The 23,455-nt window shown below is 31.3% G+C and overlaps 2 protein-coding genes, 2 long non-coding RNA genes and 5 other non-coding genes across 10 annotated transcripts; 7 read left to right on the top strand and 2 right to left on the bottom strand.

Moving 5' to 3' along the window:
- Window positions 1-748: 748 nt before the first annotated feature.
- LOC110810405 (endo-1,4-beta-xylanase 5-like) lies at window positions 749-6,181 on the bottom strand. 2 transcript variants are annotated; one of them, XM_022036574.2, is made up of 8 exons: window positions 6,045-6,181; window positions 3,688-3,757; window positions 3,196-3,242; window positions 2,886-3,108; window positions 2,520-2,686; window positions 2,322-2,420; window positions 1,366-2,157; window positions 749-1,180 (listed from the first exon to the last, which is right to left on the bottom strand). In XM_022036574.2, exons 2-8 carry the CDS (start codon window positions 3,731-3,733, stop codon window positions 830-832), a joined length of 1,725 nt encoding a protein of 574 aa, XP_021892266.1. In that variant the 5' UTR covers window positions 3,734-3,757; window positions 6,045-6,181; the 3' UTR covers window positions 749-829. The 2 variants fall into 2 exon arrangements, with proteins under 2 accessions (XP_021892266.1, XP_021892265.1); XM_022036573.2 differs by lacking the exon at window positions 6,045-6,181 and adding an exon at window positions 3,885-4,015.
- Window positions 6,182-6,318: 137 nt separating this feature from the next.
- On the bottom strand, window positions 6,319-9,629 carry LOC110810472 (endo-1,4-beta-xylanase 5). The gene is made up of 7 exons (XM_022036672.2): window positions 9,489-9,629; window positions 9,009-9,055; window positions 8,591-8,810; window positions 8,248-8,411; window positions 8,040-8,138; window positions 7,171-7,956; window positions 6,319-6,808 (listed from the first exon to the last, which is right to left on the bottom strand). The coding sequence occupies exons 1-7, from the start codon at window positions 9,556-9,558 to the stop codon at window positions 6,440-6,442; spliced, it is 1,755 nt and encodes a 584-aa protein (XP_021892364.1). The 5' UTR covers window positions 9,559-9,629; the 3' UTR covers window positions 6,319-6,439.
- Window positions 9,630-12,691: 3,062 nt separating this feature from the next.
- Window positions 12,692-14,319, top strand: LOC148253196 (uncharacterized). Its single transcript, XR_015812790.1, has 2 exons — window positions 12,692-13,819; window positions 13,907-14,319. It is a non-coding gene; the product is annotated as an uncharacterized LOC148253196 (long non-coding RNA).
- On the top strand, window positions 12,846-13,041 carry LOC148253198 (U2 spliceosomal RNA). Its single transcript, XR_015812936.1, has one exon. It is a non-coding gene; the product is annotated as a U2 spliceosomal RNA (small nuclear RNA).
- Window positions 13,919-14,224, top strand: LOC148253197 (signal recognition particle RNA). The gene has a single exon (XR_015813005.1).
- Window positions 14,320-19,516: 5,197 nt separating the features above from the next.
- Window positions 19,517-19,707, top strand: LOC148253195 (U2 spliceosomal RNA). Its single transcript, XR_015812946.1, has one exon. It is a non-coding gene; the product is annotated as a U2 spliceosomal RNA (small nuclear RNA).
- Window positions 19,708-20,675: 968 nt separating this feature from the next.
- LOC110810459 (uncharacterized) lies at window positions 20,676-21,528 on the top strand. The gene is made up of 2 exons (XR_002538985.2): window positions 20,676-21,071; window positions 21,166-21,528. It is a non-coding gene; the product is annotated as an uncharacterized LOC110810459 (long non-coding RNA).
- Window positions 20,829-21,024, top strand: LOC148253194 (U2 spliceosomal RNA). Its single transcript, XR_015812938.1, has one exon. It is a non-coding gene; the product is annotated as a U2 spliceosomal RNA (small nuclear RNA).
- Window positions 21,171-21,478, top strand: LOC148253193 (signal recognition particle RNA). The gene has a single exon (XR_015813008.1).
- Window positions 21,529-23,455: the final 1,927 nt, after the last annotated feature.

Raw genomic sequence — 23,455 nt, 5'->3', positions numbered from 1 at the left:
TCAAAACTTGGTTCTTTCTTTTTCCATTCTGAATTATGAATATACACGTATGTATATTATGTGTGTATATATATGGTAGCTATGGTGTATATTTGTGATATGTATAGGTCCCCCACCGAGTGATCAATACCCTTATATATATAACCATATAGGTCGCAGCTTTCATTTTTGAGACTTTAATTTCTTCGTGAATATTATACATGTACGTATAGTTTTTTTCTGCATATATATATATATATATGTAAATTATAGTTGTGGGTATAGATTTTCTGTTTGGGAGAGAGGAAAATTTTGGAACGAGAATGTTGGTGAAGATTGTGGAGGGGATGTATCTGTTTGTTTCGACCATTTGGGATCTGCAAGAAATGAGGTTTGCAGCCATTTTTGATGACGTGAGTTCTATCGTATTCGCCATTTTCATCACTGCTCTTTCTTGCATTCGTTCCTTAAGGCCGAGACGGTGACGTTTTCTTTTTCTCTATGTTTCCTCGTCCGAGTTATTCTTGTTTTTATATTATATTCTTTTTGGGGATCATTAATTTAGTTCTGTAATTTTTCCTTAATCATTGATTAATTTATATGCCATTTAATTAAAGTTATCAGAGAAAGCAAAACATATCTATATATATATATATATGTATATAAAAGGAAAAATGATCAAGAAAATTGCTGTATGTGCAAACGCTGTCTGTGCTTAATATCCATACGACGACGTTTTACGGAGATGATCAAGGGGCAAGTCTGTAGGTTGTACTTCAGGAATATTTTATTAACCTCTTTCAATAATCTAGTGCAACATCAAAATGATGGAGAGGATATTAATATATATCTATATGTTTCCAATCTGAATATTGACGGATTGTCTAGGAATCTGCTTGGTGACCCTCAAATCAAAAGCACTAGAAATATTGGTCAATGGATGTTTCACAGTCACCTTATAATCTCCATGAAAGAGATTAATCTCACAGAACCCTTGATTATCAGCCAGTGCTGTTTGATTTTCAGTCCTCCACTCTTTGATCAGCTGGTCAACTACATCCCCAGTTGGTGTGTTCATGAAATTTTCATCTGCTAATGTCATGTTACTAAACCCAGCTACTATTGGTCCTCCAAATATGATTATCCCTTCTACTGCAGGATGTGAGTATGCTTCTCTCAATATCTCTTCTAGATATTCTGCCTGTAAAAACAAACAAACAAGAATCAGTAATGGGTTTATATCCGAACCCGAGTTATCAACTTTCATAAGAGTGTCATCTCATGTGAATCAAATGCAATTAGCATGTCGAGCTCCAAACTTCTTCGACTTTTGAGTTTGAGTTACTTGGTGAGCAAGTAAGATATTAGAGTGTGAGAGTATAATACCTGATTTGGGTTTTTCTCAACATCCACTTCTGTAAGCCATATAGGAACTCCTGTGGTGCCCAGAATGTCTAAAGCAGTCCTTATGTAGGGAATGTTTGGTTGTTCATCATTGAAATGGCCCTGCAATCCTATTCCTGCTAACATGCCTTTAACTTCTGGATATGACAGAAGTTGCTGGATCTTCTCCTTGTATTTGATAGGAGTTGAAGAAGCGTCCTTACCCAACTCGATCGTATTATACTCGTTCATAAACATGGAGGTATATGAATCAAGACCGTAAGCCAACGAGTAAAAAATTGCAGAAGCATTTTCGCCAAGTTTGTCTTCGTAGAATCTGAAATGCAAATTCTCATTCATCACATCCCAGCAGATTAATTGTCCTTTATATCTTGAAACAACAGAGTTTGTTCTTCTAATTGCTGCCACAAGAAGTTCATCAGAAGGAAGGTTTTTGACCCAACTAGGCTGCATTTTGGGATTGTCCCACAGTATGTTGTGACCTCTCACAAATATGTCATTTTCTCTACAGAAACTCATCATGGCATCAGGGATTGTGTAGTTCTCTTCCCCCGGTTTTTTCTCAGTGCTATACCATTTCATTTCGTTCGTGAAAGAGGAGAATCTAAATCTTGACGAAAACCAGTCTCGATAGTCTTGGCTTGTGAGGATATGATAGTTCATCCCACACCCGAACGGGAAATCTGACTTCACTTGGTTGATTGAGATTTCAGCACCTTCTACTATCGTTCCATTCACAGTACTTACACGAAATCTTACTTTGCTCTTCCGAATCTTCAACAATAAGTAAAAATTTAAATTAATTAATTCAGTTATTGAAAAGACATGATCGTTTTTTAAAATTTAAAATTAAGAATAAAATTTTAAAGTAGAGATTTAGTATCGAGCAAAACTACATTGCGAAAAAAGTTCTATGGGTACGATGCTTTTACAATTACCTTGTCAATGATTTTCTCTTGGTTGGATCTCCATTGTTGTGGGGTGAAAGGCTGTAGTGACACATTGTCCACCCATATATCCACTGCTTTATGTTTTGTCTGCATATATTGTAAGGAAATATATGCTTACATTCCCAAAGAAAAAATATGTGACTAATTACAAATTAAAACTGATTGGAAATTGAAATTCAAGATTACCTTCAGAAGAACATCAACAGACCCTGAGAAATTCGCAACCATTCCGCCTTTTAGCAAAGACCAACATCCATGTTTAGCCTCGATTCTTCCACCAATAATCTCTCCTCCAGAAGGAGTTCTAAATACAACAGCAATAGTCTCGGTTCCTTTATTGGTTTGAACCCAAGCTGATTACGCAGTTAAGATCATTTACGCGATTCAGTTTAAATCAGAAAAAGTTCGTAAAGAGATATAAACATACATTTTATTAAATAACTTACACATACACACCAATCATAACATAGCTTCTTAATATAAACACTTAAAAATATATAACCCGATTCAAACCCATAAGTTGTAATCGAAAAAGAGAAAAGGTTTTCTTACCGCTAAAACTATAGATATTGCTTTTCTGAAGTTGAACATTGTGCAATAAACTGTCAAATGATTTTGTTCTATCATGCAGCACAATGAACTTGTTGCCTCCTTTTGATCTGACTTCTCTTTTTGCCCCTCCTCCAGACTCTGTCCAACCTTCTAACCCATAATTGAATTCAGGATTATACACTATTCCTCCTTTGTATTGAACTCTCTCCAGCTCTTTCAAGCACTGCTCAAAACAGATCACACAAACACAATGATCTTCTTTCAAATCTTCAATAAAAATCCAGCATCACCAAGAGAAATTGTTACATACCTCTGCGGTTGCTGAATGGTCGTAGGAGAAAGTACTGGTACTGTCGCCTGTCCCAACCGAAAGCAATACAATATCAAAAAAAAAACATCAGGCGAAAATTGTTTATACTATCTAGAGAGGTAAATATGATATAAGGTACTGTCACTGCGGTACTACTCTACTATTCTGACTTATATATGGGTGCCGATTCTTTTTTTTTTCCCGAAAATTAAAGAATTAGATTGAACTTTTAATTCGTTGCGGTTACCATGACTAAAAAAATTTAACCCCCACGAAATATTCTTTTCATTTTAAAGTATAACAAATATGGTAAGATCGTATTATAATTTATTCACTGCAATCTCATTAATATAGTAATAGTTTCACTCGTACGATTGGTGAGTAATTAACGGATATAAAACTACTCGAATCCAATAGACCCACTATTCTTCGGATCTATAAAATTTAGAAGCATAAGCACACTGAGAGAAGAACAGAGAGAGAGAGAGAGACCTGAAGATAGAAAAATGCAGAAGACCAGCAAAGTGAAGATCTTCATTTTCTCAGAAAACCCAGCTTCTCACTGAAATTGAATGCAGAAATTATCAGCACGACCATCAAAAATGAAGACAGAAAGAAAATAATCGAAACTTCAAAAGAGAAAAAAAAAAAAATGTATGAACACAAAAACTTAGGCAGTGTAAAATCACCATTCAAAATTATTGGCTGCTGGTTGTTCCCCCGTGACTCAGTTTCGGATTTATATAGACAGAAGAAATTGTTGGATTTGAAATTGCTGCGTAATAATTTAATTAAAATAAGCTTAAAAATAATTAATTTTGGATTGGCAGGTAGTTGTGTTTTCTGAATTTGGAAATTTAATGTAAATTTGAGAAATGCACAATTGGGCAAGAGATGGAAATCCTTGAGTAGATATGTCAAAAGGATTCAATTAAATAAATAATTCCTTTAATTTTCTTTTTAAATTCATTTTCTTTTCCCAAAAAGTTCATAAAAGTTTTATTAGGATAAAATTTTGTATAAATTGGAAATATGAGATTTATTTTAATTTTTAATTTTTTTTTTCAAGTTTTTAGTGGTAATCAGAATAATTTCTTAATTAATATTCATTGATCGAAATTAAGTTTTAATTAATAAAATTTTAGAAATTCTTTTCCTAAATCAATCGGGTATTATTTAGGGTTGCATTCGCGAAATAACATATATAAAAATTAAACTCGTTCTACTTGGGTTTTATTATATCTAATAAATAAAATTTTTTTAAAGCTATAAATTAATTTACATTTAATTAATGTTAAGATGTCCTTTGAAAAACTAGTGTTACATATATATATATATATATAATGAAAAAGAAATTACAAAATACTAAAATTATAATTTAAAAAATCACAAAAATTAAATAACAATGAGACAAATCAACATGAAAAATTTTACAATGATATATCTAAGAAATTTCTTAATTATTTAAATAAATACTATAATTTGTCAATCAAACTATATAAATATTATTAATTTCCCATAAAGATACATAGCATTAATGATAAAGAAAGTGTGAAGTCATGGTAACAAATCAATCCACCTAATGGTACACTCAAGTTCTTGCATAAACATAGTCAGAAAGGTAAAAAGATTTCTCATTGGGATTAAAAATAAAAATAAAAAAAATAAAGGGAAAAATCAAAAGTTATAATAAAAATATAATAAAATAAAATAATAATATTATATGTACACACACACACACAAAATAATAATAATAAACAAATAAGTGTTATAATTTAATTACATATTTTATTTCAATTCAACACATAAATTTATATTTTAAAATTTTATAAAATGTTACCAAGCCCACTAGAATAAAAAAAAAGCCTAACCCACTTTGGCTTAATGGTCCTATTGATCAATAACCCAAGCCAAGATGTAATTTTGAGGGCTTCTATACATTTGTACCGACAATACGCTAATTTACATAGTTAAAAGTTTCGTGGTTCTATCTAAATATGAGTCTAATTTTTAGTAATGATTTAAAAACGATTACTTTACGAGTGCATTATAAACTAACGACGATTAATTTATAGTATTCGATTCAATGAAACTGATTATTTAACTCATTATATACTATTTGTGGAAATGTGGTGATCAAATTGGAATAAATTTTAACGAGTTTATTATATTTTTAAGTAAGAAAAATATTACATGGCAATTAGTTTTTCTTAATTTGAGCAATCATAACATATTGAAAATTCTACCAGATCTTATTTTTTTTTTTTTAAGAAAAAAAGGTAATATACGTTTATATGTCTAAACACGTACGTGAGAAAGATCGATAAAGATATGGATCTAATTTCTACAAATTAGAATTAAAATTTTTTATTTGTACATTCGTATATTTAAAATTTTATTTTTAAAATATCATACGCTTAAAATAAATTTATAATAATTAAAATAAAAAATATACTATAAAAAATACACACACATACACAAACATCTACATCTAGTAAGATAACTAACTCCTATAAATTAGAATAATTGATAAATCCACTATGTATTTACAGTCTATATCTTAAAGCATAAATTCAGTAACTTTTCAGATAGAGGGAAAAAAAAAACACCATCAGAACATCGGTGAGATATGAAAAAGTTAAACTTTGCAAGAAGTAAGGTTAAAACTTGAAATCGAATCCTCAATTTCGTTAGGTATGTCGCATCATTTGAGTTCTATATATATATATATATATATATATATACACACCCACATATGTAAACAACCGTAGAGTTAATCATATGAAAATGGAAGCAGAAAAGGATGAAGAAAACTGAAGTTGGAAATTAGGAAGAGTGAAAATAGTTACCTTGATGTTTGGTTTGTTTGAATTTTGTAGGAAGCAGATGAATGAAGAGATGGATGAGAAGAAGAAATTTTGCAGGGCAGTGAAAGTAATTGAGTTGCGTGTTTTGATTGTGTACTTCCTCTCGTTCTGACTCATACTCCAAGCGTTCAACACGTGAACAGTTAACTTTTGGGTGGGAGTTACAGGACCTTTTATCTCAAATCTTTAATTTCCATTTTAAAAAATAATCTTTTTAAAAAATTTAAGTTAAATTACTATATTGGGTAACCATGGATTATCGATGAAAAAATAGTTTTATTCAATGAACGAAAGCTGATTCAAGGTACAGTCTGTGCGAACAGCTTGTAATGAAAGCATATAGCAAAACAAAAATTACGGTCGTTAGAAATAAGTAATTAAACTTTAATGAGAAGTAATCTTGTTTGTTTGGATTCATCATCTGTTGAATTCAATTTGAAGGTATGATGAGATGAGGAAGAAGGTAACTTTGATGGGTGGTTGACCTGGACTTTGATCTCATAATCTCCATGGAAGAGTGAGCTCTGAAAGAAACCATTCTGATCAGTTTTGCCCTTAACGGTGGCGCCGCCGCCCCATTCGCGCAAAAGCTTATCGACAACATCTCCGGTTGGTAAGTTGTGGAAGTTATTGTCGGTTAAACACATACGATAACATCCGTTTGGTGACCACGCTGACCATATTACAATCCCTCTCACTTTCGGATGCGAATGTGCCTCTCTTAGAATCTGTTCTAAGCTTTGCGCCTGAATTAAAACCACAGATAAGTTCACAGATCTAAATAAAAATTTCAGTCCGACCCTTATAGTTTGAAGTTTTCAGCTTCAGATTTTGTAACTTTTTCTTTGTCAACTCACTGTATCGTAGTTTAGATGTTAACCAAATTGATTAACCAATTTCTTTGATAAATTTGTCGTTTATTTCTCTTTCAACTCTTCTGCAACCATAGGTAGTGAGTTTGATTAACGTTTAAACTACGAAATAGTGAGTTACTAAAGAAAAAATCATAAGGTCTAAGTTGAAAAATCTTATACTGCAACGGGTCGAATTGAAATTTATCCATCTTCTTATAATCTACAAAATGATAAAGAGTTATAGATTAACTTACTTGGTTTCCACCACTTTGAACGTCGACTTCTGTAAGCCAAACAGGTAATCCAGTGGCAGCGAGAGTGTCGATGGCTGATCTCATGTATGGAATATTTGGAGGACTACTACTGAAATGAGACTCGAGACCAATCCCCATGTTACCATTACCAGGCAATGATTGGATCGACCTCAGCTTTTCGAGATACTTAGCCGGTGTTGCTTGTCCATCTCTACTATCCTCCACAGTATTATATTCATTCATAAACAATGTTGTTGATGGATCAGTCTTATGAGCTTCGCCATAAAACACAGCGGAAGCATTTGCACCAAGCTTGCTTTCGAAGAAAGAAAAGTGTAAATTTTCATTAACCACATCCCAACCAATAACTTGACCTTTATATCTGTTCATCACAGAATTTATTCTTTTTGTTGCAGCAGCATTAAGATCATTGGGTGAGAGTGAACTCACCCATCCTGATTGATACTTCGGATCATCCCAAAACACGTTGTGTCCACGGATTGCTATGCCATTTTTCTTAGCGAATTGAACCATGGCATCGGCTGTTGAGTAGTCCTCGTGGCCTTGACTTGGTTCGGTGCTCGCCCACTTCATTTCGTTCTCGAATGTTGTCACTGTAAATCTAGATGAAAACCAACTTTGATATGCATTGTTATTCAGAATGTTTCTATTTATAGCACACCCAAATGGGAAACCAATTTTCTTTGGTGATATTGAGACCGTTGTGTTGGGTAAAGGATTCCCAAGCTTGTCAACTGCTTGAATTCTCACATTCTTCTTTCTAATCTGCTAATATCATTATAATTAATTTCTTTAATCATAATTAATTTACCATTTTCTTATAATATGTAAGAACATTAGTTAATTACCTTCTTAATGCTTTGATCCTGATGAGATTTCCATTCTTGTTGAGTGAATGGTTGGAGTGAAATGCTATCAATCCAAATCTCAACTGATGTGTTATCAGTCTAAATACAAATATCAAGAGTACCCATGAATCAATACACATATATATATATACACACGTGCATATGTATATATATGAACAGGAAAAAATATTAAAAGAGAATTAAGTACCTCAAAGTAAAGTTCTGCAGGACCTGATGCATCAACAGTGAGACCACCTTTAAGCATGGACCAACAATTGGACTCAGCCACAACAGCACCAGCATATTTGTACCCAGACTTTGTTTTGAAAATAGCCTTTACAGGAGTCTTTCCTTCACTTACTCGTATCCAGGCTACACACACACACACACACATATATATATAAGTTAAACGCTAATATTATATACATGTATATATAAACATACACATGATAACAATACCCATATACTTGTTTACTAAATTAACTTATATATGAAAAAGAAATAAGAGCAATTCAAAGCGGAAAAAGGAGTACGTATATATATATATATACCAGAGAAAGTGTAGAGCTTGTTGCTTTGCAAGTACAGGGTCTGGGAGACACTATCATGGGGTTGAGACCTGGTATGAGCCACAATGAAGCTGTTAGATCCTGCAACTCTGTGTTGAATTTTTGCATCTCCAAAAGTTGACCAGCCTTTCAACCCTTGATTCAACTCTGGGTTTGTGATGATTCCTCCTCCATATTGTGCTTTTTGAGGATTCTCCAAACACTATTGTTTAAATTAAAAACCAAAAAAAACAGGGAATTTATACCCAAATCTAAATATTAATTAATTAACAGACAAATACTTATACATATATCTATATATATATATACATATATATATAAACGTATATAATGATTGTTCTGGTGCAGTATAATGTTATAAAACTGATATTCAATTAGGTCCAAGGTTTAAGCTAATTACCTGAATACTAGCTGTGTAATCGTAGGATAGAGCATTGGTCTCCAGTCCTGCTAAAATTAATTTTAGTTGTTATTTATAATTAAGTTATAAAATACATACCATTCACTAATTATAAATGAATAATTTGGTCATTTACTGACTATAAATAAATAATTAACAGATAAATTATTAAAATTTAATTTATAATATTTATAAAAAAAACTCAATATTTAAAATAAATATAATATTGAAATTATATTGTAATGAAAATATATTTAGCCAGGCCTTGGAGGAAGGTAGTAGAAAAAATAATAAATAAAAAATTCTTTTATAGACTTAAAACATATGGAATTTTCAATCTCGAATATTGCAATTTAAATACATTTTAAATAATTATTGCTAAAAAATAAATAATGGGTGGCTATAAAAATTGTTTTTGTAATGTATATTTTTATACGATGCATATATATTATACGTATAGATGATGTGTAAAGAACAGACCTGGAAAAAGGAGGGCGTACGGCAGCACCAGCAGAAAATAAAACTGTAAGTTCTTCTCTCCAAGCTTCATTCTGTATATATAAAATGGTGGCTGAGAGAAACTTTAACCTTATCTGAACTTAACAGTGAAAGCGAAAAGAAAAGTTGCAAGAGAATGATCAAAGCATGAGAATTATATCTTTATATATATATATATATATATATATATTATATGCATGTGCTGTGTATGTATAATATATATATATATATATATATATTAGGACCTGCAAGAGAGTGATCGGAGAGAAGTGAATTGGTTGATGAGTAGAAGAAGAAGAAGTCCAGGTGATTTATAAGTCAGCCACATAATAAATTAATTTATGGTAAAAAAAACCAAAATTATCACGCATTCATATTATGTATATATTAACCATACGTATATATATATATATGTATATTAACCATATATATATATGTATATATTAAGCAAGCCATTTTTGTTTAAAAGTAATTAATTGCAAAAGCATGCGATATTTACTTAACCAAATAAGGATATATCATTCCTAATATATATTCTCCTATAACCAGTTACTTTTCTGCTGTATATATATATATATATATGTATATATGTCTTACCAAAAAATATATAATTAATTATTTTCTATAAAACCAAAATAAAATTAATTTTGTTTGAAACTGTATTAATATATAAATACTTTGAATGTGTTAGTTTTTGAATAATTTATTATTATATATACCATTTATGTCTTTTCTACGAATTTTTAAATATTTTATAACATATAAACATATCGGTTGATAAATACCTTGTAAATTAATGCTTAATAATGTATATAAGAGTATATACACGTGTAGATGCATGAATCATTATATATACATATATATATATATATATACACGTTAATATTTGAAATTGAGTGCACCTTTCAAATTGCTTGAGATCTGTAGTTTTAAGAAAAGATTGTAAACATTCCAAATTATAATTATACTATATAATGATATACTTTATTTGTGAAAATATAATATAATTTATAGTAAAGTTATATTTAAAATTTGTTATTCGTTATAATTTCTGAATAAAAATACAAATAATTATTTGTATATTAATTTTTTAAAATTTTTAATTACAATTATTTTATAATATGTAAATAATTTCAAATAAAATAAAAAAGTTACTTCTCGTGTTCTTTTCGTCATTAATTTCTCAAACGTTAAAGATTATCATTGTGTTGATCAAGTAATATATACATACATGTATGATGTGCATGTATTTTTGTTTTATTTGACAATTATCTTCCTAACTTTTATCCCATATATCTAATTCTAATAATAGCTTATCACATACATATATATGTATGTCTACATATATATATATATATGCATATTTCATTAACATAAACACACACACTATCTCAATTATTAGAATTTTCATTACATTATATAAGAAAACTAACACAAATTAGAATGTAACTCTTTAAAATCAAGATACAATATTTGCATAATTAAAAATAAAATATAAAATGTATAGTTTATTAATTAGTTTATATAAGTACACGCAATCATGATACAAAATAAATAATATTCAAATAAAAATATAAATAAGAGCATAATTTGACTCGAATAAAACTAAATTAAATAACTAAGATTCAATTACAGTAGTATCAATATATTTATACTCAGATACTGTTTAGAGAACCATTCTTCCATAAGTTTTTCCTTCACTTATTTATATTTAAACTACGTAGACTTAATAAATAAGAGACTCAATTAAATATAATTCAAATAGAACTCATAACATCTACTTATAAGTTTCAATCAGATAAAATAATTATTATAATGCTCTTGATAAGATCGACCGAATAACTCATCAATTAAACTTATATAACATATAACTATGTTTAATCGATTAATGTCATAACATGTGATCTTAATTTTATTATTGTGTGCTACTTTAACGTTGATGAATACATTAAAGATATCTAGCCTTTTACTTGCAATTAAAAATTGACTTATAAAATACTGGATTGTTGAGGTACAACATAAATATTTGGAGAACAACAAAGACGCTGACTACTTAGAGAACCTGGCTTATGATGGACCCACCAGAGCCATTTCTTATTGCAACCCCCTATCTCGCATGCTACTAAACTGAGTCTTTTAGGGTGGAAGAACCACTACAATAGCATGTTGTCGGATTCTTCACACGATATTGAAGTTCGCTTAAAATAAAGTTTATCTATGTATTACAAATTTAATGAACATGAAAATACCTCATATCCGCGCCTCCCCACCATAAATCATCAGGCTTTCTCATAAAAAAAAAATGATCATATCAAAACTATGATAGTCCACATAAAACATTATGGCAGAGTAGAAAATCAGCACTTAAAATGCGAAATTTACGAAGGTACAGATTCATCAACGTGAATGCAATTCCGTATTCCATATCGTTTATTGATTAAGAAAAAGTAGATCGTTATCAAATAGTGACACAAACTGGTTGACAATTAATTTATTTGAGTAGGTTGGGCTTCCAGGATTAAAATTTCTCTTAATAAAATATTTTGTATTATTATATTTTATATTTAATTATATTCTATAATGATATACTATATTTGTAAAAAATATAATATAATTTAAAGTTATATTAAAAGATATTAATCAATAATAATTTTTAAATTAAAATATACATAATTATTTGTATACTAATAATAACCACATACTCCAGCAATATGTTACAAAATTGAATATCTACTTTTAATTAATAAGAAGTTTTTAAAATAAAATTAATAGAGAGTTTTGATTAATTTATTAAACGAAATAAAATTATCGATTTCGTGTATTCTTTTCGTCGTTAATTTATCATAAATATTAAGATTATTGTCGTGTTGATCAATTTTTGCGTGTGTATATTTGATATATAGATGCATGCATTTTTAGTTTTGACAATTATGTTCATAAGTTTTATTCCGTATATGTGATTTTAATAATAGCTTATCATATATAAATTGTATATATCTTTACCATATATGTATATATGTCTAAATTAGAAGAGATTTAATAAATTGAATTTCTTTTAATGAAGTAAGTAAAGTAAATATTTATGTCTCATGTGATGTGTTAATTCCATTTACTTTTTGTGGTATTTAAACTTGATGATTATATTAATATAAATTAATGTGTGGGCGGGTGGGTCATGTGCAGAGGTCGAGAGTATTGTCAGTGCGTGGAGTTCAAAAAATGAAAAAAGAGATTTTAAGAGTATTGACAGTAGGTGCTTTTGTCCCACATTGGCTGGGAGAGATGCTGGAGATGCTAAAAGGGTACTACAAAAAGAGAGCTGCGGGCGACGTAGAACTCATACCTTTCTCGGCCTTTTGGCTAAGATCAAGTGTAGTATCTGTTCTTATCAGTTTAATATCTGATACGTGAGTCATCGACTCACATGATATTAAATTACTTTTTTAAGGGGGAGGAGCCGCTGCAATAGCTTGCTATTGGGTTCTTCAAGCGTCGTCCATGCGTTGCACTACTGCAAGGACCTGGCGCACCCCACCAACTCATTTTTTAAATTTTCAAGTTTCTCACATGTACGCGGATATATATATAGAACCAAAGCTGAAAAAGTAGATGTATTTGAAGAAAAGATTATATTTGTCCTACGAGTATATTATTAGGAAAAACCTAAGAACAATTTGTCATTAGAAGTTCAAATTCAAGTTATAGTGTTTAACTTATTTAAATCTATATAACAAACAACATGCTTGTTTAATGAATCAATGCCATTTGATTAGCATGTGATCTTAATTTCATTACTACATGCGGTATTTAGCCTTAACAACACATTAAAGATATATTGAAAATAGTTTTGATATATTCTCTATTCCGACAGAGAATTAATAGAAATGTAAACAGAAATGTAAACGACAAAGTTTTTATAACTCTTTTAACTTTGATCATCACTGATGCTTGTTTATAATTGTCTGTTATTTATATTTGCATAAATTATGTTTGCATTCGTATATTGTTAGAAAGAACTTGGGCCATATAAAAGCTAATTTTTTGTCTTATATTCTTTGATTAACTAGTAAGCTTTTATCTTCTCTTTCAAAAGAGTTCATCGGGATATTCAAATTTTACAAGCGTACGCACGCGTCGTATATCAATAAGAAAAGACAGAACAAGTTCATGAATCATCACAAGTTCTCGTCAACAACTTAATCAAACCATATCTAAACCTCTTATCCCACACATAAGAAACTTTTTGCAGAGTGAAAAACAAGCACTCAGGCACGAAATTTATGAAGCTGCTACATAAGCTGTTCATAGTCAGGGTAAGCGACCTCAACTTTTAAATGTAAGTCTCACTCCCACATTGCTTATTTATAATATATAATTCGCCTCTATATATTGGCTATAAGCGGCTGGAGTTCGCCGGGCCTGGCAACGCGGGCTTGTCACTCAAGTGGGGGCATTAAGATGGTTGGAGGTTGGAAAGGTCCCGAAGGTTGGGCTGCGAAGGGTTTAAAATCTGATCCGCCCGTTCCAAGAGGAGAGTTGAGCAGCGTGCCCTCCAGCGTAGGCTTTGGGGCTCGCCTCTCTTAGAGCGGAGGGGACCGCGTGAGGCTGGAAACAGAGCAACGAAAACCTCCCGCTCTCTTCAGTGGAAGGATTACGGGCCGGTGCTCTTCAGGTCCATTAACGCCTGATGGACCCTCCTCAATTCAACAGCCATCTTTTTATTCTGCTTTGGAATTTTAATTCTAATGAAAATATTGTATATAATTTAAATATTTATACGCATTGAAAGTTGATCAATAATTTTTTTTCCAAATCTTAATTCTAAATGAAAATATTTATTGCATATAATTTAAATATATATATACATATGCATACAACATATTGATAGTGAATAATGTAATATCTTGATTTAGGAAGATAGCGAGAGATTTTGATTTATTATCTGTTTTCTTTTTATTTTTGTTGTGATGAAACAGAGAAGAGAACTACTAGTTTGGTAATCTTGGTATTTATGTGTTTCGGTTGAATTTGAAGTAATAATTTTAGCTGGTAATTATTTTTTATTGCTTACAACAATATATAACAATAATTATAATATTTTTTAAGATTGTTAACTGTGAAAATAGACTGATAATATTTTAATTTTTTTGGGTATATACCCATTAACAGAAATTTAGCACAAAAGAAAAAATAAGATAAATAAATAAACTGTTATATTCGTAGTAAAATTGTATACTACATATGTGTACACATTGCACAATTATTTTTGAAATTTATAAACATAAGTAGTAACGTATGTTCATGTATTTTATATATATATATATATATTTATCTATGTATATGGTATGATCATTTTAGAAATTTACATTCTAGTACATTTATATTACCCGCTGTTGATTTGCCAATTTCTTCTCCAAAATTGAATTACAAATAAAAATTCTCTCGATTTTAAGAAAAAATAAATTCTCTCGAAACCTAAGAAAAAGACTATGGATAGAGAAAGAAGGAAAGCAAGCTGATTTACTTTTTATTTTGTGTTTATGTGATATAGAAAATAAAGTACAATATTACAAGGGTGAACAGGATAATGTGGTGTATGAAGAAAAGTACACAGAATGAAGATAATGCCCCAGTGGTTTAGAAAGTGAAAATCGCTTTCAGGTGTAAAAGAATGCCATGACCTTGAGAAAGTGTGGAAATTTTCTTCTAGAAGGCATCACTGACTTGTTCGTTAAAGAAAATGGTAGAAAAAAAGAAGAAGAAATGCTATTATATCTTATGAAGAATAGTGCATCCTCAAATTTTATATAGACTGATATATCAAACAATTCTTTTCCTCTATTTTTTTTACTGGACAAGCCAACGAAAGAAAATCACTAATTAATTTCAAAGAGAATAAGAGGAAACTCGAATTATCTGAATGCCGATTTGTCAATTTCTCATCCGAAACCAAATTATAAGCAAGAATCCCCTCAATTTCAAGAAAAAATAAATTCCCCCAATTTCGCTAGAAATTTTCTTTCACATGCAAAAAAGATAGAAAAAGAAAAGATTTCTAAAAATCAAAACCTGAAAAGAAAGATCTCATGGATAATGAAAGAAAATTGCCTTAATTTTTACTCTGTTTATGTTATGTAGAAAATAAAGCAAGAGAATAACTATGAAGATCAAGTGGATAATGCATGAAGAATAACAATACAAGGAGGAGAAGACCATCCTGATTCTGAAAATTGCTTTCAAGTGCAAAAGAAGAACAAATATTTTTTTTTTCAAATTTCAAATATTTTAAAATATAATTTAGTCTAAGAACTTAATAAATGTGATTTTTTTATTAAAATTTTATTTAAATAATAAAAATAATTTTTTATTTTGAATAAAAATAACAATTCAATTCTATCAACTTATTGAAAATTATAAAAAAAAAGTTAATTTAATTACATATAAAATTATAAAATAAGATTAATATCTATAAATTAAGTACGAAAATATAGAAAACGAATAAGAATAAATAGACCAATTGCAAAGTAAAAGTTTGATGTTTCTCTGACAATAGTTTATGGTTATCAAATTGGAGATATTAATGAAACTAATTTAATCATGCATTATTGTTGTAAATTATAATTCACTTCTGAGTATAAAGTAACTCATAATTGAACAATAATATAATAGGCTTAACCCAAGTACAATTTTAGTGATTATTCATATTTATCTATATATGTATACACACGATACAAATAACTACATTTAAAAATAATAAATTCCCACTTCTCAAAATTAAAAATAAAAAAACAAGTTCCCAAATCCATGTGTTGCGAACCATGGAAGTTATATTGATAAAATAACATGTCTGCAACACATCATCAAAATGTTCCAGCTTACAATTGATGAGAAGATGTGATAATACATGCTTGATATATCAGTTTACATAAAACTTGAGGATGCACCATTCTTCCTGAGGTATAATAGCATTTTTCGATATTCAGATGGAAGCAAAAAAGAAAATATTCGACTGGGAGTGGAGATACACATGCACTTTCTTGCGGTAACATGAAGGATGGGCGGAAGGGGGACCAAACAAATCTCTACTATGCATACAAATCATAGAAACAAAGAAAAGAATAAGAGAATGAATAGTAGGCTGGTTAATACTCTAATCATTTCACATATAATCCTGAAAGCTAATGATACCGGAACATGCATTCAGAGAAACCAATGGTCTCCTCCATTATGGTTCATTAGTTGTAGAATTGAAGGAAATCCAAATACCGTCACCAATTTCTTATGCGTGCAAGTAACCTTTTTGCTCCAAGTAAGAAATCACCTTTTCAACCATTTCTCTTGGGGAAGCACCAACTGTAACGGCTCTGGAAATTTAAATGAAATATATGTATTAAAAATGTCAAATGCGGAAGCGTAATAAAAATTTTGATTAACATCCCTTACACAATAACCAAAACGTACTCAAAACATGAAAAAACAAACTAACACAAATACTCGAGATAAGAACTATAAATATAGCTATGGAGTCTTTAGCCGTCCCCTTCGCTGTCTTCCTGCGGAACGGGCTCGGGAACAATGTCCTTTTGATATGAAATGGTTAAATAAGGAATGAGCTACACCAGCCCAATAAAGACATCACACTATCTCACCGCCACAGAAGTAAAGGTGGGTAGAAAACAAAAATGACCAATGGAGCAAAATTTATAACGAACTCGTTTATTAACATAAAAACCTTTACTGTCCACCTATCTCGGCGAGATCCATGAAAATAACATATGAAAACAATAACCTTATAACATCATGAAATCATACACACTTTAAAACATAACATATATCACACCTTTACATTTCAATAATCAGGAAACATATTTCCTCTTTTACCAGCCTACTAGTATCCTTGGGGATCCATAGGGGGTCCTCTCTACACGTGAACCATTAACATTTACAACCTGATTCCAGGGCCGTCCCCATATCCCGTCCGGTATGGACGCCAAAACCATGAACCTCAATACCCCGTCTAGTATGAGGGTGAAACGGGCCGTCCCCATACCCCGTCCGGTATGGGCACCAAAATACATAAAGTCTCCATACCCCGTCCGGTATGAGAGACCACGTTCTCGGTAGGGTTCCCTACGGACCCGGTCCGTCCACCATCTCCCAAGATATCTAGTTAGGCTGTCCACATTATCCACTTATCAATTCACATAACCTTTTTGTATTTTTCCTTAATCTCAATCATCCAATCATACAAAACGTGTAAAACAGTAATTGACACCAAACAAGACAATACAGTATCGGGTTCACCATAATACAAACCATAATAAAAGAAACCATGATTCATGCATACGAGACCATAACATAATTACATCAAACGTTATGCTACATTTAATACTGAAAATTAGATCAAACAATAATCAGACCAACACTGTATCAGACTCGGGCTCTATTGACAACCTTAATCAATTATACATCTATAAAATCACAAAATACAATTTAATTATTTATTGAGCTTTAATACCGTGATAGAAAATAGGGTGAGGGGTCCTTACTTGTTTCGGGGTCTGAATACGGCTTTACAGTGCGCCTACAGGCTGTCCCTAATTTTTCTGAATTTTTTTCAGAAAACTGAAACGCACTACCGGTACCTGCACGTGTTCCAAAAAATTCCAAATCAGACCTAGGGCCCATTTCGGCCAATATCGAAATTCCGGCACGGTGGCTCCGCCGTGCTACGGCGACAGCAACGCCGCAAGAGGCGGCGATTCGCCTCGGGTTGGCCGTTTTCGGCCAAATTCGGCCACACTTGCATCGGTCCTTGTGATAAAACAATCCTAGGGCCCTCGTTGGACCAAAAAATTACGAAAAATCGAAACTTACCGGTGGCGGTGCTCTCGGGTGCAGCGGCTCCTCCTGCGTGAGTTGCGTTTTGATGATTGGCTCCAATCAACCTGTAGAGAAAAGAACGGTGATCACAGTGGTATAAAAATTGCATCGAACGGAGGCCGGGAAGGGCTTCATCGGAGGCAAAAACTGAGGAGGGGCGCGGCGGCACCGCTGGGCTTCGGCTGGTGAGTTGGCTCCGATTTGGCCATAGGCGGACTCAACATCGAAAAACGAGTAAGGGAGAGAAAATTTACCTCGATCGGCGGTCGGAAACTTCCTCGGTGCGGCGGTGGGTGGCGGCGGCCAGCTCCTCCGACGTCTGGTTCTTCTTCTCCTGCGAGGCACTGGCGGCTAGGGTTTTTGTGATCAAGTATGGGTGGGGTTATTTATACTCTTTGCCTTTTAATCTCAACCGTCCATCAAGATTAAATCTAAACGTTCGATCGCGATTTAATTGGGATTAAATCTGGGTCGTCCATCGCAATACAATCTGGGCCGTCCGTGCAAGTGAATCTGGGCCGTCCGTTCGCGCGGGAACGGATCTGGACCGTCCGATTGCGCGCACGCGGATCACCTGCGTGGCTCGTCCCCTGGTCAGCGTTTCCTTGCCACGCAGCGCGTCCTGGTTGGCCGGGGCTGCTGGCCGGGTCACTGACGTGGTTGCTGACATGACACAACTTTTTTAAATTGCGTTTTGACCCCCGGTTTTCGATTTTCTATTCAAAAACACCCCCATAATCCAAATTTTCACAAATTTTTTCCAAAATCAATTTCAATTAAATCCAAATAATATTTTTTACCCAATTTTATCATTATTATTATTTTTATTTTCATAAAATTAAATCAACTTAAATTAATTAAATATAAAAAAAAATTCAAATAATTACAAAATAAAAATAATAACACTTGGTTGTTACACCAACATCGTCATGTTTCAAAACACTCGATGTTTTTTGGCTCAGATTATGTAATGGTCATATCTGATTATTTTTGTTATTTTTTATTATTTTTTTCTTGTATAAAAAAATGATTATATTACGTTATTCATTCCATATTGAAATCTAGTGAGAGCAACAATATAATAGTTGTATGAATTTCAACATTGAATCGGAAGACGGCTCAGAAGAATTTCACTCGGCCTCTTGGCGAAGATCAATTATGGAATATGTTATTATCAACTTATTATCTGATGCGTGAGTCGTTGGATCGCATCCTACTAAGCTGAGTTTTTTAGGGTGGAAGAGCCACTACAATAGCATGTTGTCGGATTCTTCAACACGAGGTTGAAGTTTGCTTAAAGTATTTGGTATGAACGCATTAAATATTGTGTTGTAAAGTAAAGTAAAGTATATCTATGTATTATAAATTTAATGAACATGAAAATACCTACTCTCCGCGCCTCCCCACCATAAATCATCAGGCCTTCTCATAAAAAAAAATGATCATATCAAAACTATGATAGTCCACGTAAAACATTATGGCAGAGTAAAAAACCAGCACTTAAAATGCGAAATTTACAAAGGTACAGCTTCATCAACGTGAATGTAACTCCGTATCTCACATCGTTTATTGGTTAAGAAAAAGTAGTTCGTTATCAAATAGGGACACAAACTAGTTGGCAATTAATTTATTTGAGTAGGTTGGGCTTCCAAAGGTTAAAATTTCTCTTGATAAAATATCTTGTATTATTACATTTTATATTTAATTAAATTCCATAACGATATACTATATTTGTGATAAATATGATAAAACTTAAAGTTATATTCAAAAATACATATAATTATTTGTATATTAATAATAATCATATACTCGAGCAATGTGTTACATAATTGAATTTCTATTTTTAATTAATAAGAACCTTTTAATCTAGAATTAATAAAGAGTTTTGATTAATTTATCAAACGAAATAAAATTATTGGTTTCGTGTGTTCTTTTCGTCGTTAATTTCTCATAAATATTGAGATTATTGTCGTGTTGATCAATTTTTGCGTGTGTATAGATATAGAGATGCATGCATTTTTGGTTTTGACAATCATGTTCATAAGTTTTATTCCGTATATGTGAGCTTAATAATAGCTTATCATATATAAATTGTATATATCTTTACCATATAGGTATATATGTCTAAATTAGAAGAGATTTAATAAATTGAATTTCTTTTAATGAAGTAAAGTAAATATTTATGTCTCATGTGATGTGTTAATTCCATTTACTTTTTGTGGTATTTAAACTTGATGAATACATTAATATAAATTAATGTGTGGGCGGGTGGGTCATGTGCAGAGGTCGAGAGTATTGTCAGTGCGTGGAGTTCAAAAAATGAAAAAAGAGATTTTAAGAGTATTGACAGTAGGTGCTTTTGTCCCACATTGGCTGGGAGAGATGCTGGAGATGCTAAAAGGGTACTACAAAAAGAGAGCTGGGGGCGAGGAAGAAGTCATACCTTTCTCGGCCTTTTGGCTAAGATCAAGTGTAGTATCTGTTCTTATCAGTTTAATATCTGATACGTGAGTCATTGACTCACATGATATTAAATTAGTTTTTTGAGGGGGAAGAGCAGCTGCAATAGCTTGCTATTGGGTTCTTCGAGCGTCGTCCATGCGTTGCACTACTGCGAGGACCCGGCGCACCCCACCAACTCATAATTTAAGTTTTCAAATGACACTAGCCCTTACCAGTGAGGTCAGGATGGCGACTGTTGGTTTAAATTTATGTGTATGTTTTCAACGTCTTCAATCTCATAACTAAATTTATATATACACGCGTACACAATCAGAGATCGCCGGGCCTGGTAACGCGGGCTTGTCACTCAAGTGGGGGCATTAAGATGGCTGGAGGTTGGAAAGGTTCGGAAGGTTGGTCTGCGAAGGGTTTAAAATCTGATCCGCCCGTTCCAAGAGGAGAGTTGAGTTGCGTGCCCTCCAGCGCGTAGGCTTGTGGCTCGCCTCTCTTAGAGCGGAGGGGACCGCGTGAGGCTGGAAACAGAGCAACGAAAACCTCCCGCTCTCTTTAGTGGAAGGATTACGGGCCGGTGCTCTTCAGGTCCATTAACGCCTGATTGGACCCTCCTCAATTCAACAACCATCTTTTTTATTCTGCTCTTTGGAATTTTAATTCTAATGAAAATATTTATTGCATATATCGATTTAATTAGTAGTAAATGTGAGTGAGCTAGTAATTTTTTTAAGAGAAAAATTTATAAATTTTATTAATTAGCATATTAATTTATCATAATTTAAATGTATAAATAATTGAATACACACCTTCGCAAAAAAAAAAAAAAATGAAAACATTAATCATTCAACCAACAAATAATTAATGAATTAATTTTTCTTGTTGGTGAAAATAAGTCAAAGTTTTTAACTCACACATTCTTAAATTATAGGTTAAGTTTTTAATTCATTGTGACATTAATATTCTTTTGATTAAAAAATAGAATAAATTTATTAAAATTTAACTCAATTTAGTTAATATAATTTCATAAATAAAGTAGTGATTTAAAGTTTTTACTGTTACTGAATTAAACATTATATCAATTTATAATACATTTGCAAAATAACAAATTTTACATATTTAATATAGTTCGAATCTGTAACATTGAAGTGGGATAAAATTTTTTTAACCACTTAGCTACTTCATTAGTATTAGTGGTTAATTAATAGTTAAGCCAATCATTTTTGTTTGTCAATAAATCTTGATGATTTCACACCATCATGATATATTTTCGGTTGACAAATGGAATGGTTAAGTTATAAATGTTCAAATCCAAATGATGGTTGTCTTACCCTTACTCACCGTACTTTCTCTTCTTGGCCTTTTTTATCATTATTGTGATGTTTTTTTTCTCAAAACTATCTCAAACTTGAACAGATACATAACTAAAAGCAAGTAAGTTTTCTTTCATTCTTTCTTTAATTCTCCTCTTGACCTTTTTGATCATCATTGTGATGTTTTTTCTCTCAAAATTATCTCAAACTTGAATAGATACATAACTAAAAGTAAGTTTTCTTTTATTCTTTCTTTAATTTCTTCATTTTAATGACTAAGAAGTTCTTTGTTCGTAATTAGAATCAGACAGAAATAAACAATAATTCAATATTCATAAAACTTTCTTTCTTATTTGAATTTTGGAGGATAATTAGAGAATTTGATTCTATTTTTTCTTTAATTTTCTTTTGCATTTCAAAGAAAACACTAAGACTTTCTCAACAATGATGTCCTTCTCCTTTTTTCTAGTTCTTTGTCCACTATATCCTCTCGACCTCCTCGATCATCATTATATTATATTTGCTCATAACATTATTCGAATTAGTAAAAGCAAACTAGCATTCTTCACTTCTTTTTTTTAATTTTTCGTCTTGATCGTTTGAGAGTTCTCTTTTTTTATTAGAATCAAACGAAAATAAACAATAATTTGATATTCATAAAACTTTTTTTCTTATCTAAATTTAGGAAGACAGCTAGAGATTTTGATTTATTATATTTTTTTTTTATTTTTGTTGTGATGAAACAGAGAAGAGAACTACTAGTTTGGTAATCTTAGTGTTTATGTGTTTCACTTGAATTTGAAGTAATAATTTTAGCTGGTAATTATTTTTAATTACTTACAATAAAATATAACAATAATTATAATTTCAAGATTATTACCATACTGTGAAAATAGACTGATAATATTTTATAGTTTTTTTTTAATTTTTTATGGTATATACCCATTAACATAAATATAGCACAAAAAAAAAAGAGATATAAAGAAACTGTTATATTCGTAGTAAAATTGTGTACTACATATGCATACACATATTGCACAATTATTTTTGAAATTTATGAACGTAAGTAGTAACGTATGTTCATGTATTATATATATATGTTTATCTATGTATATGGCAAGATCATTTTAGAAATTTACATTCTAATACATTTATATTACCCCCATGCTGATTTGCCAATTTCTTCTCCGAAATCGAATTACAAATAAAAATTCTCTTGATTTTAAAAAAAGATAAATTCTCTCGAAACCTAAGAAGAAACTATGGATAAAGAAAGAAGGAAGGCAAGCTAGTATACCT

Source organism: Carica papaya, chromosome 6 (assembly GCF_054855325.1).
Source record: "Carica papaya isolate Zhongbai chromosome 6, ASM5485532v1, whole genome shotgun sequence".
Taxonomy (NCBI): domain Eukaryota; kingdom Viridiplantae; phylum Streptophyta; class Magnoliopsida; order Brassicales; family Caricaceae; genus Carica; species Carica papaya.
Note: the sequence above shows the minus strand (reverse complement) of the source record. Positions and strands in the feature narration are given on the sequence as shown.